We start from the raw sequence: 16,154 nt of genomic DNA on the forward strand, positions 1-16,154 counted from the left end.
GGGGGGGGGGGGGGGGGGAGGGGCAGGATGTCCAAGATTCTTGCTTTCAAAGCCTTTTAACGTAGTTTGGGGATTCCCTGGGATAAGCCTGAGCTCAAGGGCCAGAACTGAGGGAAATTGATTGGAGGCGGGGTGCAGACTGGCAGACAGCTTCACAATCCTTTTAGAGTGATGGAATCTGCATCTCAATCCCCACCCACCCACCCAGCCACCACCATTGTCTAGTTTGTAATCCAGGGACCTGTCCCTACTGAGTGACCTCAGCTCTCCTTCCCTCGCTGCCTCCAAACCGGCCCTTCGCTGCCAACTCCCAGTCCTGGGTCCACAACCGCGCTCTTTCAGGCCCCCGCATCGCACCCGCGGCTCTCCTCTTCGCCACCCTCGTCCCCCGCGGGCTGCCAGCGGGCGCGGGCCCTTTAAGAACAGTGGTACGGGCGATCGGTAGCTTGGGGGAGAGCGCAGTCGCCCTGCTGGCTCAGGAGGACAAGGCGCCGAGAACCAGGCTCAGGGACCCAGTGTGCGCAGCCCAGGCGAGTCCGGGCGCGCCCCAACAGCCCTCCCCACCTGCCATCTCTCCTCTGACCTGAAGCTCGGGTCCTCCGCTGCCTCCCGCTCCGTCCCGGCCCCGCCCCACCTCGGGTTGCCGGGACCGCGAGCCGGGACGCTGGTGCGGCAGCTGGGGGCAAGTAAGAAGGGCCCGGAGTCTCCATCCCCAGCTCGTGACAGCGCTAAGCATCTAGGCCCCACATCAATCCGGGGTACGTCAAGGTGACTAGGCATGCAGGAGATGGGAGGGGCGTAAGCCCGCCACGAGGGTCTTAGTTGGCCCTGGGGGTTTTGAATCCCGGTGGTGCGCGGGTCTTTGGGGAGCGCCCGGGGCTCGCGGGCCAGGGGCGCGGGTGACAGGAGCCTCCAGGGCATCGCACCCAAGGATGGGGAGAGGACCAGAGCCTCCTCTTCCTCCGCCTTCCCCTGGTCCACCCAGAGCTCACCGTGCTGCCCTGACCTCCTAGCGGTCAGCCTCCGCCGGCCCCCGCTTCTTTCACCTCCCCCCCACACCCAGTGAGCTGCTGGCCTGCGGGGTAAGGAGATTAGAGCTGCCGCTGGGACGAGGGAGCGGGTGAGGGCTTCGAGGAGCCGGGTTGGGGCCAGACTGGGGCTGGGGCTGCCCGGGACCTAGAGGTCCCGACTGAGTGTTGCTGAGCCGGGTGTAGGGGGCGGGGAGAGGGCAGATGCTCCGGCGGTGGGAAGTGGGACGCTCCCAGTAGCCTACCTTCCCTGAGAAGGAGGGGGGGAGTGGGACAGGGGTAGTATTAGAAAACAAGGGAGCTGTTTGGCTTGGGCTTGGGGTCTGTCCCGAAATGAGCAGGCCCTCTTCCTACAGGCCAGCGGCGTGATGGCGGAGAAGGCACTGGAGACCGTGGGCTGTGGACTAGGACCCGGGGCTGTGGCCATGGCCGTGGCTGTGGCGCTGGAGGACGCGGCGGAGCCCTCCGTGCTGACCACGCACCTGAAGAAGGTGGAGAACCACATCACGGAAGCCCAGCGCTTCTCCCACCTACCCAAGCGCTCAGCGGTGGACATTGAGTTCGTGGAGCTATCCTATTCAGTGCGGGAGGGGCCCTGCTGGCGCAAACGCGGTAGGGAGCAGCCTGGGGCGGGGGGAGCTGTGGCCACCCCCTCTCCCAGTGAGTTGCCTTTTCCGGAGCATGAGGCTTGGGTGTCCCCTGTTCTGCAAGTCCTGCTCCAGTGGGCTCTGTGGGAATACTAAAATCTCAGTTCCTCACTGCGCACAGATGAAGTGACGGGCTGTATTCTCTCCACACCTGTGAGAACTTTGAGACACTAGATTCAATTGGTTACTCAAGCTTTCGTCTTCTAAATCTACATTATGGCATCCGGTCCTTGAGGAGTTTTTCTTCTTCATTTTTAGGTAGAATTCCTGCTTTTGAGTGCTGGCATGAAAAAGTGTGGGGGCAGTGTTTAGCAATATCCTTGTACCTATAGAACACTGCTAATGTTTAAAGATGTTCTCATTCCTGTATCTTACTTCATTCTTGCCTAAGTCCTCTGAAGCAGGGAGGGTAAAGGCTTGGCAGGGTAGATGACAACCCATGTTATTAATAAGGAAACTGAGGCCCACGGAAGTTGAGTAACGATCCATGTCACACAGCTAATAAGTGGCAGTTCTGGGACCAGAAGCCTGGTTTTACAGCCCTCTGTCATTGTTCTGTCAACATAAGAACATCCAAACCTATAGAAAATTTTTGTAAGAGTTCTTTAGAATTTATTTGAGCCAAACTCAGGACACGCCCCAAAACAAGATCACAACAGATTGAGAAAATGTGGTGGAGAATGGCAGTTTGGCAGTTCTTTTATACAATTAGAATCAAAAGAGAATGTAATTGGTGGTAGATTAGGGAGGTGGAAGAAAGCAAAGCAGGAAATCTCTGGAATATAGCATTTATAGTAAACAGAGATGGCAACAAGATAACAGTGAGGACTTTTGGTGCATGTGCTCTTAAGGTGATTAAACCTTTGGGGGGTCTGGAAAAGATTACTCTAGAATTTCAAAGGTGTGTTAATCTAGATGCACAAGAGCAATGGACAGGGCTCATTGAAGGCAAAGATTGACATTTTACTAACGCCGCGGTTACAGGCCTGGGGTGTGACTACCCATCAAGACCAGGCCAGTTAGGAAATTAGGATCAGATCAACCTGTGAGGTGACTTTTGGTCACTGAGCTTGTCAGATTTAGCACATAGCCCCCTCTTTTGTTCGTAGTTCTTTTCTCTTTCTTAGCCTCCCTGGTGCAGCCTACCCATCTCCTCCTCTTTCCCTCATCAGGATACACGGGTAAGGTCTGGGGCTCTGAGTTCCTTTGCCCTGACCATCCCCTGTATCTCCTGCCCTGGGCAGCTTGAGCTAGGAATAGAGAAGCTGTGCCCCCCCACCCCCCGCCACCCCTAGAGCCTGGGCATGATGGGTCAGGGGTGGAGCTGGGACATTGTTTTCTGAGGTTTAAGAAATAGATCTGGGGTGCTTCAGAGCAGGGCTGAGCATTCCCCTGTCTCTGCATTCCCCACCTGCACTCCAGTGAGCGACCCAAAGGTCACAGGGCCTGAGCCGATGGAAACTGAGGTACCTGGGCTTCCTGCTCAGTGCCCTATCCCTAAGCATCCTCTCTCAGCCCTGAGACTGGCTCTGGGCAAAATGAGGAGGTAACTGTTATTTCCTTAGTCCTCTCATTTTTCTCACAGTTTTAAGGAAAAATTAAGACAGCAAAACATGGCTAGATGGGCCAGCTTGGCACCCTTGACTTGGTCATCCCCTCCTTTTGACCTCACCAGCCCCATTCTCTGCCCTCTATCCTCCTCTCTCTGACTTCCTTTTCACTTGAATCCCTCTCTCCTTCTCTGTAGGGCAAAAAAGCAATTACAGGTAGGCAGAGCGGGAAAAGGGCAAGGGATATGGAGAGAGGGAGATTTCTGCCTTTTCCAGGTAAGGATTTGTCACCAGTCTCCCCTAATTATATATGATATTTCTTGTTTTTCAAAACACTTTCCTATTAATTATTAATTATCTCACTTAATATTCACAATAACCCTATTACATCCTTGGTAGGAGATATTGCTATCTTTATTTTCTTGATAAGGAAACGGAGGCCCTGGAAGATGAAGTGACTTAAAATTGCAGAGAGTTACTGACTGAGGGGGACTAGTACTCTGTTGTCTCCCCTGCCCCAAGGCCTGCAGGCCCCTTCTATGCCGAGCAGTATGGGACAGCAGGAATCCAAAGACATGGTCTCCTAGCCACTTATAAGCTGTGTGACCTTGGGCAGCTGCTTACGCTCTCTTGGCCTCACTTTCCTCATCTGTAAGAGTACCCACTACACAGGCTTGCTTCAAAGTTCAGCTGAGACGTCAGTGAAAATGCTTTGTGAAAGGCAAGTGTAAGATGATGTTTATATTAAGTGTCAATATTCAATGTAGTGCTTGGCTGTGATTAAATGAGGGGAAGGTTTATCATTGCCAGTTTCTTCCCCTGAGAAAGAAATCACTTCCTGTGAGTGGCTCTGAAAGGCATATGCTGAAGTACACAAGCACACATCTTTCTGATTTATGATAATGGTGACTGAGGCAGGGGGCTGGAACCCATGACTTTCCCTCTCCAAGAAAGGAACTTGCTGTGTGACCTTGGGTGAGTCACTGGATGTCTGTGGGCGCCAGTTGCCTTATCCATGTTGCTATTGCAGCAACTGAGGTAATGAGCTTATGAAGTGTAAAATACCACCCAGGCAGCGGACAGCAATGATCTCCCTTCTGACAGGATGTCCCCAGAAGGACAGCTGGGTGCTGTGGAGGGAGGGTGAAAGATCACATCCCTTCACTATCTCTGCTAAGGAGGTAGAGTGGGGAGGGAACTGGGCTCTGTGGGGGTCAGAGAGGGTGAGAAAAGAACCTGGTAAGGGATTGGTGTTTCGGCCTCACTGAGGCAAATCTGCAAGCATGTGACGCATGGCCGGCCTCATTGGCTTCATCTTACCTCTCCACCCCCTCGTCTCACCAGGTGACCCATGTTGTCTCTGCCCTCTGCTCCCTGGATTGTACTACATATATGCTTTTATATTGTAGAGCTTTTCCTGCCAAAGCCTGGAGAGCCTCTGCCTTCCCTTCCCATTTTGGAACGCTATTCATCCTCTAAGACTTAGCACAAATGTCACTTCTTCCATGAAGCCATTCCTGATTTTCCCCTCGTCTCTCCACCCTTATCAATTCCATTGTGTGCATCCTCATTGCGTATTATTTGTACTTTTGTTATAACCCTTATTTTATCTTTTGTCAGATCCATTGATGTTTTCCATCTTTTTTACCTAGACTATGACCTTCTTGAGTGTAGGAACTGTGTCTTCCTCATTTTTTTTCTGTCCCATGTCTGGTACAGAGCTGGGAATTTAGTAGCTATCATATGAGCATTTGTCAAATAGAATTAAAAATAAAATGTCACTTTTTTAAATGCACTTTATGTGCCAAGCACTGTCATATGCTTTACATATATTATCTCATTGAATCTTTATAACAACCCTATGAGATAGGTACTATCATCCTCATTTTACAGATGAGGGACCTGGAGCTCAGAGAGGTTAAGCACTTGCCTGAGGTCACACAGCTGGTAAGTGTGGAGCCAGAAGTTGAACCTAGATCCACCTGACTCCAAATAGGTGCATATGCTGCCTCCCAATGGTTGAATGAAAGGCGAGATTTTACTGGGCCATGTTAGAGGCTGCAGAGTCAAGACTGGTGGGCAGAGAGAGCACAATGAAGACTTTTTCAAAATGAGGCCAAAGCTCTGAGAACACACATTCATAGAACAAACACTTACTGAGCATCTAGTACATGCCAGACAGTCTGCTGGGGTTACAAAGATGACTAAGACACAGATCCTGCCCCCAAGGAGCTCACTGGCTAAGAGACTAAGGGAGGGGGGAAGGGACAGGCACAGCAAGTGACAAACATGCTGGCGTAAGAGAAGTGCTATGGGAACACAGAGGACAGTCGGCCAGCTCAGGCTGGGTCATTGGGAAAGTCTTCCTGGAGGAGGTAAGAGAATAACTGCTGTGTTTATAGAAGAGGAGCAGGGTTTTTTATGACCTTGACCCCACCTGCATGCCCATCTGTGAGATGTAGGGGTTTTCCCATGGCCTTCAGAAAACTATTGTCACTTCTGGTACTTCGACATTCGTAGTGGTCATTTCTAGGAGGGCAGGATGAGAGGGGTGGGTTATTGTGGGGGCTCTGAGGGTTGTACCCCCATCCTAACCAATTCACACTGAGTAGGGACTGCCTGTTTCATTGGTGGTCATGGCTGCTCCTGCAATTTGGTATGCCTCTGTTCACTATAGCCCTTCTCAAAGGTTTCTTCCTCCCTCACTGCAGGTTATAAGACGCTCCTCAAGTGCCTATCCGGTAAATTCTGCCGCCGGGAGCTCATTGGCATCATGGGCCCCTCAGGGGCTGGCAAGTCCACATTCATGAACATCTTGGCAGGATACAGGTGAGAACAAGGCTGCAGTGGAATGGGATCAGGATCCAAGAAGAAGGATCGTCTGGGGAGAACAGAAGGTGTTCTGAAGCAGCCTTGACCCCCATCCCCAACTGATACTTCTGCAGGGAATCTGGAATGAAGGGGCAGATCCTGGTCAATGGGAGGCCTCGGGAACTGAGGACTTTCCGCAAGATGTCCTGTTACATCATGCAGGATGACATGCTGCTGCCACACCTCACAGTGTGGGAGGCCATGATGGTGAGGGCTGGATTGTCATCCCCTTCTCTCAGTTGCCCCTTCTCTCTGCAGTCTCCATCCTTCTCATTGGCTGAGGGGTCGAGTCAGTGCCCCCCTCCCACACATATCTGACTCACCTCTTCTCTTGGCCTCAGGTCTCTGCTAACCTGAAGCTGAGTGAGAAGCAAGAGGTGAAGAAGGAGCTGGTGAGTCAGGAAGGGGAGGGAATGGGACAGCCATCCTTTTTGGTGCTACTGAGTTCTGGGATCCCAAGTTGGGGGATGGGAGAGTGGTGGCCAGCCCTGGAACACTGCACTTAAGGGAGATGCTCATTTAAATTGGGGTGGTGCCCAGGGAAGCAGACTCTGAAGCTGATCTGGGGTGGGGACTGGGCCGGGCCAGGTGACGGAGATCCTGACGGCACTGGGCCTGATGTCCTGCTCCCACACGAGGACAGCCCTGCTTTCGGGAGGACAGAGGAAGCGACTGGCCATCGCCCTGGAGCTGGTCAACAACCCGCCTGTCATGTTCTTCGATGAGCCTACCAGGTAGTTCTCCCTCTCCTCTCCTGCCACAATGCCCTGTCTCCTCAGCCCTGAGCCGAGCTGGAAGCTGCATCTGCTCCACTGCTGGAGACCAGAGTCTGTGTTTGCAGCCTCCGGGGGCCAAGATAAGGGCTTACTCCTCATCTCCATCCCCACCAATCCTGTTTCTGTAGCAGCCCCATCCTTCACCCAGGCAGAAGTCCTGATGTCCTCTTTGACTGATGCCTCCTTGCTCTTCTTCTCTCCCCGATAGCTAGTCAATCAGTCACCAAGTCCTGCTGATTCTACCTCCATCTTTTGCCGTCTCTCAGACTCGCCTCAGCTCCATCCCTAGTGCTAGTGCTTAAGGTCAGGACCTCATCAACTCTTATCTGCATTTCTGCAATAGACTCCTATTTCCTCCTCTCCAGTCTCTCCCAGCAAATCTTTTCTCCAAGCTGCAGCCAGAGTGAACTTTCTAAAAGACAAGTCTAATACACTCACTCCCTGCTTAAAAACATGCAATGATGCCCATTGGCCCTCAGAATACAGTCAGAGGACTTACAGGGTCCTGCTCCGAAGCTACTTCTCTGGCCTCACGTCTTACTTCATGCTGTCTTGTATTTTATGCTCTAATAACGTTGAGTTGCTTATAATCCCTTAGGCAAGCCATGTGTTTCGTGCCTCTAAGCGTTGCACATGCTGTGTCTTCTGCCTGGGATGCCCTTCACCACCATGCCTGCCCTTCCACATTCACCTGGCTTAGCACTTTCTTCTTCAGACTCACTCAGGAACCTTCTCTGACTACCCTGCAACACCCTTGTACAGCAGAGCTGAATCCTCCCCTTCTCTCTCACCCCATGTTTCTACAGCAAGTTCCACATTATCTCAAATGATCTGTGCACTTCTCTCTCTCTCTCGACCAGAATCTATGTCTTATTTATTCATCATTGTAATCTCAGTGCCTGGCATTCAACAGGTGCTCACTGTATGCTTGTTAAACTGAACAGTGTTCTGGGCTTCTTGGTACCTCCAAATGCCTGAATCATACAGTGTGTACAGGATATAGGGGTGGCCTGTGTGACCCCTTCCTGCCAGCTCCATCTCCTTCATGGTAGCTGCCCCACCCCAAATGTTCCCTTCTGTTGGCTCTGCCCACCTCACCCCACACCCTGGTGGCCTTTCTCTGGACAGTGGTCTGGACAGCGCCTCCTGTTTCCAAGTGGTGTCCCTCATGAAGTCCCTGGCCCAGGGGGGCCGTACCATCATCTGCACCATCCACCAGCCCAGTGCCAAGCTCTTTGAGATGTTTGACAAAGTGAGTGTCTCTGGTCCTCAAAGATGGGGAGAGGGAAGGGGGTCAACAGAGTTGCTGGCGGGGCCTGCCTGGCCCACTGGTCTTCTTTTCTTCGTGCTTCTCTTTCCAACTCAGCTCTACATCCTGAGCCAGGGTCAGTGCATCTTCAAGGGCGTGGTCACCAACCTGATCCCCTATCTGAAGGGGCTTGGCTTGCACTGCCCTACCTACCACAACCCGGCTGACTTCAGTGAGTGAGACCCTGTTGGCATGGACTGGGATGTGATGACAGGGTCAAACTTGGTGGCTCACTGTCACCTGCTTTCCCCACACAACCAAGGTGGGGATGGCTTGCCCTGGGGAATGAAGGATAGATCTGAGCTGAGCACTCCCCTCTGTGTCCCCCAGTCATTGAGGTGGCCTCTGGCGAGTATGGAGACCTGAACCCCATGCTGTTCAGGGCTGTGCAGAATGGGCTGTGTGCCATGGCTGAGAAGAAGAGCAGCCCTGAGAAGAACGAGGTTGCCGCCCCCTGCCCCCCTTGCCCTCCGGTGAGTAGGGCTGAGGAAGGCAGAGTATAAAATGGGTGAGGGGAGAGGGGACCATGACAATGGCCCTGCCAAAGAGGCTGTCCCCCAGAGTCATCACAGTCTAGGACTTGGGATAGACCTACTATTAACAGCTGTGTGACTTTGGGCACCTTACTTAACCTCTTTTAGCTTCTGCTTTCTCCTTCATTTATTCCTTCGGCAAATTCTTACTGAGTATCTGTAGTGTGTTGTCCTCAGTGCCAGCACAGTGCCACCTGGTAAGCAAGACCTCATGGCCAGTGTAGCATACTGTCGTCTCCAACCTGGAGGTGATGATACTTACCTCACAGGGTTATTGGGATGACTAAGATCATCAGGTAAAACTCTTTGCACTGTAGCTCGTTGTAGCCAGCATTTGTTCAGTGCCAGTTTTCTCCCTTAAATGAGACACTGTAACCCTTACAAATCAGAAGCATTATTTTGTTCTCATTGTTAAATAATACTATTATGAAACTGGTGGCATAAAGGTATTATACCCTTAGGATAAATGTTTTTTGATGGATTAAAGAGAAGAAGAGAAGTGACTTATCTACTAGTAGCCCCCCTAGATACCCTAGACAGACTCCCTCTCTGTCTCCTCCTTCCCAAGTTTTAACCCCTCATTCTGTGTCTGTCTGAATCTCGCTCTGATTCATACCCTTAAGGCCAGCTTCCAGGTACACAACTCAATGGTGGAGACTTCTCCTTCAGTAGACCTTGAGGACCCCAGCCGGGGGGAAGGGCTCAGGGGTTTTCCCACTCAGTGGGATGGGTGCGCAGTGCGTGGGTCTGTGTGCAGGCTCACCTGATCCAATTTCCTCTCCCCAGGAAGTGGATCCCATTGAAAGCCACACCTTTGCCACCAGTACCCTCACACAGTTCTGCATCCTCTTCAAAAGGACCTTCTTGTCCATCCTCAGGGACACGGTGAGGCATCAAGTTGGGGAAGAGGGAGCTGGCATAGATCTAGCCTTTTGAGGCATAGGATCTCAGCGATAGGAATGGGGATGGGGTCCCTCCCCCAGGAATCCCCCACCCTCCCTCCCAGGGCACCTATGGGTCTATGTGCCTGTGAGGCCAGCTCCAGGTCCCTGCCCCAGTGTGTCTGTCTATCTCTTTTCTGTGACCGGTCCCCTCTCTGCGTGATGACCTCATCACACAGGTCCTAACCCACCTGCGATTTGTGTCCCACGTGGTGATTGGTGTGCTCATTGGTCTCCTCTACCTGCACATCGGCGACGATGCCAGCAAGGTCTTCAACAACACCGGCTGCCTCTTCTTCTCCATGCTGTTCCTCATGTTCGCTGCCCTTATGCCAACTGTGCTCACCTGTGAGCTGAGCTTCCCCGGGCAGGGACCGGGATGCTGGGGCACGGGGTAGGAGCCAGGGTGTCAGCCAGGTATGCCTAATTGGCCTGTGTCCTCAGTCCCTTTAGAGATGGCTGTCTTCATGAGGGAGCATCTCAACTACTGGTACAGCCTCAAAGCGTATTACCTGGCCAAGACCATGGCCGATGTGCCCTTCCAGGTGAGCCTTTTCCTGGCACCTGCCTACTGCCTCCCTCCTGTCTTGCTCCCTCCATCCTTTCTTGCTTGCCTCCCTCAGCCTTGTCACCAGTCATTCTTTCCTTTCTTTCCACTCACTTAGCAAATAGGTACTGAGTACCTACCATGCACCAAGCTATGTACCAAGCACTAGGGACACAGCAGTGAACAAAACAGATATAGTCTTGACCTTATGAAACTTATGTTCTAGTGGAAACAACTGATTGGACAAAGAGAAAATGATGAAAATAATAACCCTACAAATGACTCTGTAAATCTTATTTGAAGCAGTAGAGAATAGTGTAGGCTCTGGAATCTTAGTGCTACTTACTTGTTAGCTGCAAGATGTTGGGCAAGTCACCTAATGTCTCTTTGCTTCAGTGTCCTCATCTATACAATGGAACAACGATAGTATCTACCTTCGGAATGTTTGTGAGAACTAAATGAGTTAATACATTTAAAGTACTTAGAATGGTGCTTGACACATACTAAAGTGCCCAATAAATGTTAGCTGTTTTGGGTTGTTCTTATTGCCACTACCACCCTGTTCCAAGCACTAGGGCCCTTGTGCAAATTAGAAAAAGGTGCTTCTTGCTCAGGGTGGACGTTGCACTGTGCCAGGGTGCATGACTTAGTGAGAAGAGCACAGCTGGATCTCAGCCTCTGGCTGCCGCTTGCTTGGGTATCCTTGTGCAGGGAACAACCTGCACGCCAAACGTAGTAGGCTTGGTCCCTGCCCTCCAGGAGTTGGAGTTGATAGCTCATAGGGGGACAAAACTCATATATAGAGTTAATTAATTAACAATACAAGGAATAAGCTGGTCCATATGGGAAGGGCTTTAGGAGCTCAGAGGATGGAGAATTCACCAGGCTTGCGGTGGTCAGAGTGGGCCTAATGGAGAGGTGAGACTGGAAGATGAATGAGGTTCATATGGCCAGTGAGGAAGGGGACACGTGCACCTGGGGTGGAGGACCGCATGAACAAGAATGTAGAGGCAGGCCTCGGCACGGGCGCTCTAGGAGTAGCTGCTCTAGAGGCTCCTGTCCAGGCACAGTGGGGGTCTTTGTTGTTGTGCCTCTGGCTTGTCGCCCACTGCCCAGGCCTGTGACACTCCCCAGGTGGCGTGCCCAGTTGTGTACTGCAGCATCGTGTACTGGATGACAGGCCAGCCAGCTGAGACCAGCCGCTTCCTGCTCTTCTCAGCCCTGGCCACCGCCACTGCCTTGGTGGCCCAGTCTTTGGGGCTGCTGATTGGAGCTGCCTCCAACTCCCTACAGGTGGGACGGCTGGCGGTGGGGCCTCCGAGAGGGGAGGAAGCAGGGCTGACAGAAGGAGAGGAAGAGATCTGTGGGAACCCTGGGGCTGCCCCAGTCCTGAGTCTGTCCTGGTCACCTCTGTGATGGCCCGGACCCCTTCCCTTCCCCTCCAGGTGGCCACATTTGTGGGCCCAGTTACCGCCATCCCTGTCCTCTTGTTCTCCGGTTTCTTTGTCAGCTTCAAGACCATCCCCACTTACCTGCAATGGAGCTCCTACCTCTCCTACGTCAGGTCAGTGCAGCTTCCCTGGCCATCTGCCCCTGCTCCTCCCTGCAGCAGGCCATGCCCCAGGGATGAGAGAGTTGCATCTGAGTTCTAGCAGTTTACCCAGGGCGCAGTGACCCTCTGCTCTGTATCCTGTTCTGATGCTTCTGCTTGCCTAGGTATGGCTTTGAGGGTGTGATTCTAACCATCTACGGCATGGAGAGAGGACAATTGACCTGCTTAGAGGAGCGCTGCCCTTTCCGGGAGCCAGACAGTATCCTCCGAGCGCTGGATGTGGAGGGTGCCAAGCTCTACATGGACTTCTTGGTCTTGGGCATCTTCTTCCTGGCCCTGCGGCTGTTGGCATACCTTGTGCTCCGGTACCGGGTCAAATCAGAGAGATAGAGATTCACCCTGGCCTGTGCCCCAGCCCCCACAGCAGGAAGCTCCCAGCCCCAGCCCTTTGGGACTGTTTTAACCTTGTCGACTTGGGCACTGGTTGCTGGTACAGCCGCCCTCCCCTCTCTTGGCTCCTTCACAGGCTGACTGTCAGACTGCGCTCCCAGCCGTGGCCCTGGGAGTGGGGGCTCCAGCCCTCTGTGCTGTGCCCAGGAGTCTTCCCAAGTTGATGTGGTTTGTGGCTTTCTCCCTTCTCTCTCCAACATCTGCATGCAAAGACCACTAGGAGGTTATCACCCTCCTTCCTGCCCTCTGCCAACCTCCTCCGTTATCTGCCTAGGAGCCCCAGGCTCTCCAGGCCCCCACATACAACTGACCAAAGTGGCCCCCTCTGGGAGTTCCCACCACACAAGTGTTTGTAAATTGGGCTATTACAAGGTTGGGGTTTCCGGGCTGGGCCCTGGTGGGGTCCCCTGAAAGTCCCATTTGGACATTGCAATGGAGTAGGGGAGGACTCTGGAAGTCTCTCCCTCCTCCTCACCTTCTCCCCACCCCCACACCCTGTCTGATTTGGCCAATCTGCTGGGACAGAAGCTGGGTTTTCTGTCTGGGTCATCCCTTCCAATTCTGGGGATTGGAGAGGCCTGGGGCTGTGGGATGCCCCCTCTCCCTCCCCATCACCTTTTGGTGGGGGTAGGGCCTGGTGGCACCTCTGCAATAATGTCGGTGTTTCTTTCCCACCTGCCACTGGAATTAGAGAATGCACTTTATTCTCGGGGGTGAGTGAGGGAAGAACCAAGCCTCCTTTCTCGCTGCTCCTGCCGCATGGTCCGGTCCTGCAGTGCTCCTTCCCCTCTCTGGGATTACAGGCACATACATGAGAATAAGCAATCTCAGCCCTACACACTCTCACTGTCCCCTGTAGCTCAGAGGAAGAGTGATGGTAGTGGTGGTGGGTGCTGGAGGGGGGCAGTGCTAACCTCCTCCTGGGGGTCCCCGCTTTGACAGTAAGGATTAAGGTGGTACTGCCCAGGGCATCTTCCAGATCTGCAGGTGTCTACTCCCCCCCCCCCCCCGTTTTTGCTCTCTCCCAAACCCGGGGTGGCACAGGGTCCTAGCTCCCTGGAGTTCAGGACCTAACACAAGCACAAGCATGGGCATAAGTTGGCCTTGGCCACTGCCACCCCATGGCCCTTCTTTTGTGTGTTAAGCTGGCATTCTCATTCCTCCACCCCTTCCTCAGCCACTTGCTACTCATTTAAACTCCTGCCCATGTCTCTCTATCCCCTTCCCATCAGCCAAGATGGCCCCTGGGCACGCCCTGGGCAGCATACCCTGGGCACCATGGTGACAAACACACCTGGGGCATGTCTGGCTTTCCTGGTTGGTACACGTCCATTCAACCTCTGATTTCTCCTTCCCCCGGGGCTCTTTTCCACCTTATTCCTGGGCACATACCTCTATACCTTCCCTCTCCGACACAGAGTCTTCCCATCACACTGAATGCCAGTTGTATTTGTGGGATTTCACTCATTATTAATAAAACCTATATTTATACAGTATGAAGTGTGTAAATGTATGTGGGTCTGGCACCTGGTCCCATGGGCTGTGAGGGGCTCTTCAATACACTTGGCAAGAAGTCTGTGAGCTTTAGGGAGCCTGTGGCAGGGGAGGGTAAGTCCTATGAATATGTCAAGCTAGTGCAATTATGTATCATGCTTTACATCTTATAAATGCTTCATGTTTATTAACTAAGGGGAGTGTCATGCCACCCCTGCATTATCCCTCATGACAACCCATTTTGCAGATGAGAGAACTGAGACTTGGGTTGAGTCACTTGTCCAAGCATCCTTAGCTAATGGAGGTGAAACCAAGCTGAAGAGTCTGGAGGCAGAAGTCTTCATTCTTTTTTTTAAAACTTTTATTTATTTTAGGTGTGGTTTTCCAGGACCCATCAGCTCCAAGTCATGTAGTTGTTTCAATCTAGTTGTGGAGGGCGCAGCTCACAGTGGCCCATGAGGGGATCAAACTGGCAACCTTGTTGTTAAGAGCACCGCCCTCTAACCAACTGAGCTAAACCGGCCACCCCAGACTCTTCATTCTTGACATCAGCCACTGACACCGTTCCTGGTGGATCTGCAAGCTGTGTGTATGTGTGTGTCCTGTGTCTGTTCATGGGTGTGTTCTTACCTGAGTGTTACATGACTTTCTCCTCAGAATTCATTAAGCCCTGGTTGTTTCGCATCCAGCACGACGAGGGTTGTGGGGAGCGAGGAGGGCGGCGCAGGGTTAAGAAAAGACAGTAGCCATGAATAGAGTGCAAGTGGAGGCCAAAGGACCAGCAGCCTCTTGGTCTGGGCTGTGGCACCTAATCGGGCCTCGCATCCGCTTTTATTAGTTAGGTGGGGAAGTTAAGGAAATAAAGGTGTCAATCTCAAGATCTGTGAATTCCATACACCATAATAGGAAACTGATTCAAGCCAAGCACCCTTGCCTGCAGGCAGCTGGGCCTTAAGTCTCAACTTCCCCAAGGGACAAAGCCTATATGCGTGTGAATAGATGGAGAGCACACCATTGAATGTCTTCCCCTGCAGGTTGTGGGAAGGAATGCAGCCACAGAGGCTGAGGCTTTTCTTAGCCTGGGGAAGGTGGGGGCTGTGCCCACCTCTATGAACCTGTGGGTTCTCCTGTTGGTCCCCACTCGACTGTGCCTGGCTTTAGTTGTCCCCCACCATTGGGGAATCTTGCTCGTCATTGGCTGACCAGCCATCTTTTTGGGGCCAAACGGAGACATGAGGTGCAAACACAAAGGTTTAGCAAAGTCCCTGAAAGGATCTGTCTCACAGACTCTCCTTTCTTTGGGGGCAAGTACAAGGAAACAAATGGTTAGGCTGCTGCGTGGCGAAAGGTTGTGCCTATGGGGCAGGGGTGTAGGGTGTGGGGTTAGTCATGAAGGGCAATGAGAAGTAGGAAAAACCCTGCAACCTAAGTCCTAGGATGAGAGTGGCAGGGGCCTCCTTAGCTCACCCTAGCTTTCCCCTTTTCTTCCTCTCTTCTTTCCTACCAGGGCCACGATTACCAGGGCCAAGCCATTGGCCACCAGGACTACAGATGGGTCTGGTGCCCTAAAGTTTAGAGTAGGCAATTATCCAGAAGTCCTTGAGGGCTGGTGGCAGGATGATGCAAGAAGCAGCACACTGTCTCACCTTTTTCCCTTCTGATCCTGAAACTTGGAGACTGAAGGAAGGGATTGGCATCAACCTTGCCAGCTGCCTGGAACACTCCAGTTGTGCCACATGCAGAGCTAAGTGCCCTGGACTAGATTAGGGTCCAATCTATGACTGATTGGGTGCTTGTCTGGAGATGGACTAACTTTGTTTCTAATGGTGGTTGGGGATAGGAGTGAGAAGTAGAAAGAAGTCCAGCTCCTGGAATTCTAGCTAGTTTTAGGGGGCATTCTGGGTGCCACCTTCTGCCTGCAGGGATACCAGTATGTGGCTCCTAATGGTGGCACAAAATCCCACCATTAGATGGTCTTTCTTAAGATTCTTCATCTTTACTCTTTCCCTTTTAAAATGCCAACACTATCCTGAAAGACTGAGAATTTATAAATTCACACATTTGTAAGTTCCCTTGGCAGCTAAGGAGATGACCATCCAATCTGGAACTAGCAAGGGCCATTCAGGCACAGAGAACATTTGTAGAGTGGCTCACATATTTTCCAAGAGAGCTCTTTTTATTCTTAGAGCAACCCCATGAGGCTGCAGGATGAGTATTATCATTTCCTCCTTTTACAGAGAAGGAAACCAAAGCTTGGATAAGTTGACTTGAACAAGCTCTCAAGATATGGTGCTCTTGGCACTGTGAAGCACCTGTGATTTCTCCCACCAGTCCCACCAACCTGCAGAGTGGGGTATAAATGCCCCCACCCATCCAAGCAGGTTTTGAAATGGGCCTACTTGGCCTGAGTGCTGACCTTCCTGGACGCAGATCATCTTTTCCAACAGAACCATCTC

At 52.2% G+C, this 16,154-nt stretch overlaps 1 protein-coding gene across 5 annotated transcripts; it reads left to right on the top strand.

Moving 5' to 3' along the window:
* The first annotated feature begins 451 nt into the window (after positions 1-451).
* On the top strand, positions 452-13,713 carry ABCG4 (ATP binding cassette subfamily G member 4). Of its 5 annotated transcripts, none has more exons than XM_033121428.1 (16): positions 464-768; positions 1,385-1,640; positions 5,937-6,054; positions 6,171-6,303; positions 6,438-6,488; positions 6,685-6,830; positions 8,001-8,124; positions 8,239-8,353; positions 8,512-8,654; positions 9,501-9,599; positions 9,835-10,003; positions 10,100-10,200; positions 11,337-11,495; positions 11,648-11,766; positions 11,919-12,119; positions 12,281-13,202. In XM_033121428.1, exons 2-16 carry the CDS (start codon positions 1,397-1,399, stop codon positions 12,366-12,368), a joined length of 2,010 nt encoding a protein of 669 aa, XP_032977319.1. In that variant the 5' UTR covers positions 464-768; positions 1,385-1,396; the 3' UTR covers positions 12,369-13,202. The 5 variants fall into 5 exon arrangements, with proteins under 5 accessions (XP_032977321.1, XP_032977319.1, XP_032977317.1 ...); XM_033121426.1 differs by having other exon boundaries at positions 464-758; XM_033121427.1 differs by lacking the exon at positions 464-768 and adding an exon at positions 968-1,082.
* The last annotated feature ends 2,441 nt before the right edge of the window (positions 13,714-16,154 follow it).

The sequence above is a fragment of the Rhinolophus ferrumequinum genome, chromosome 11 (genome assembly GCF_004115265.2).
Source record: "Rhinolophus ferrumequinum isolate MPI-CBG mRhiFer1 chromosome 11, mRhiFer1_v1.p, whole genome shotgun sequence".
Lineage (NCBI taxonomy): Eukaryota > Metazoa > Chordata > Mammalia > Chiroptera > Rhinolophidae > Rhinolophus > Rhinolophus ferrumequinum.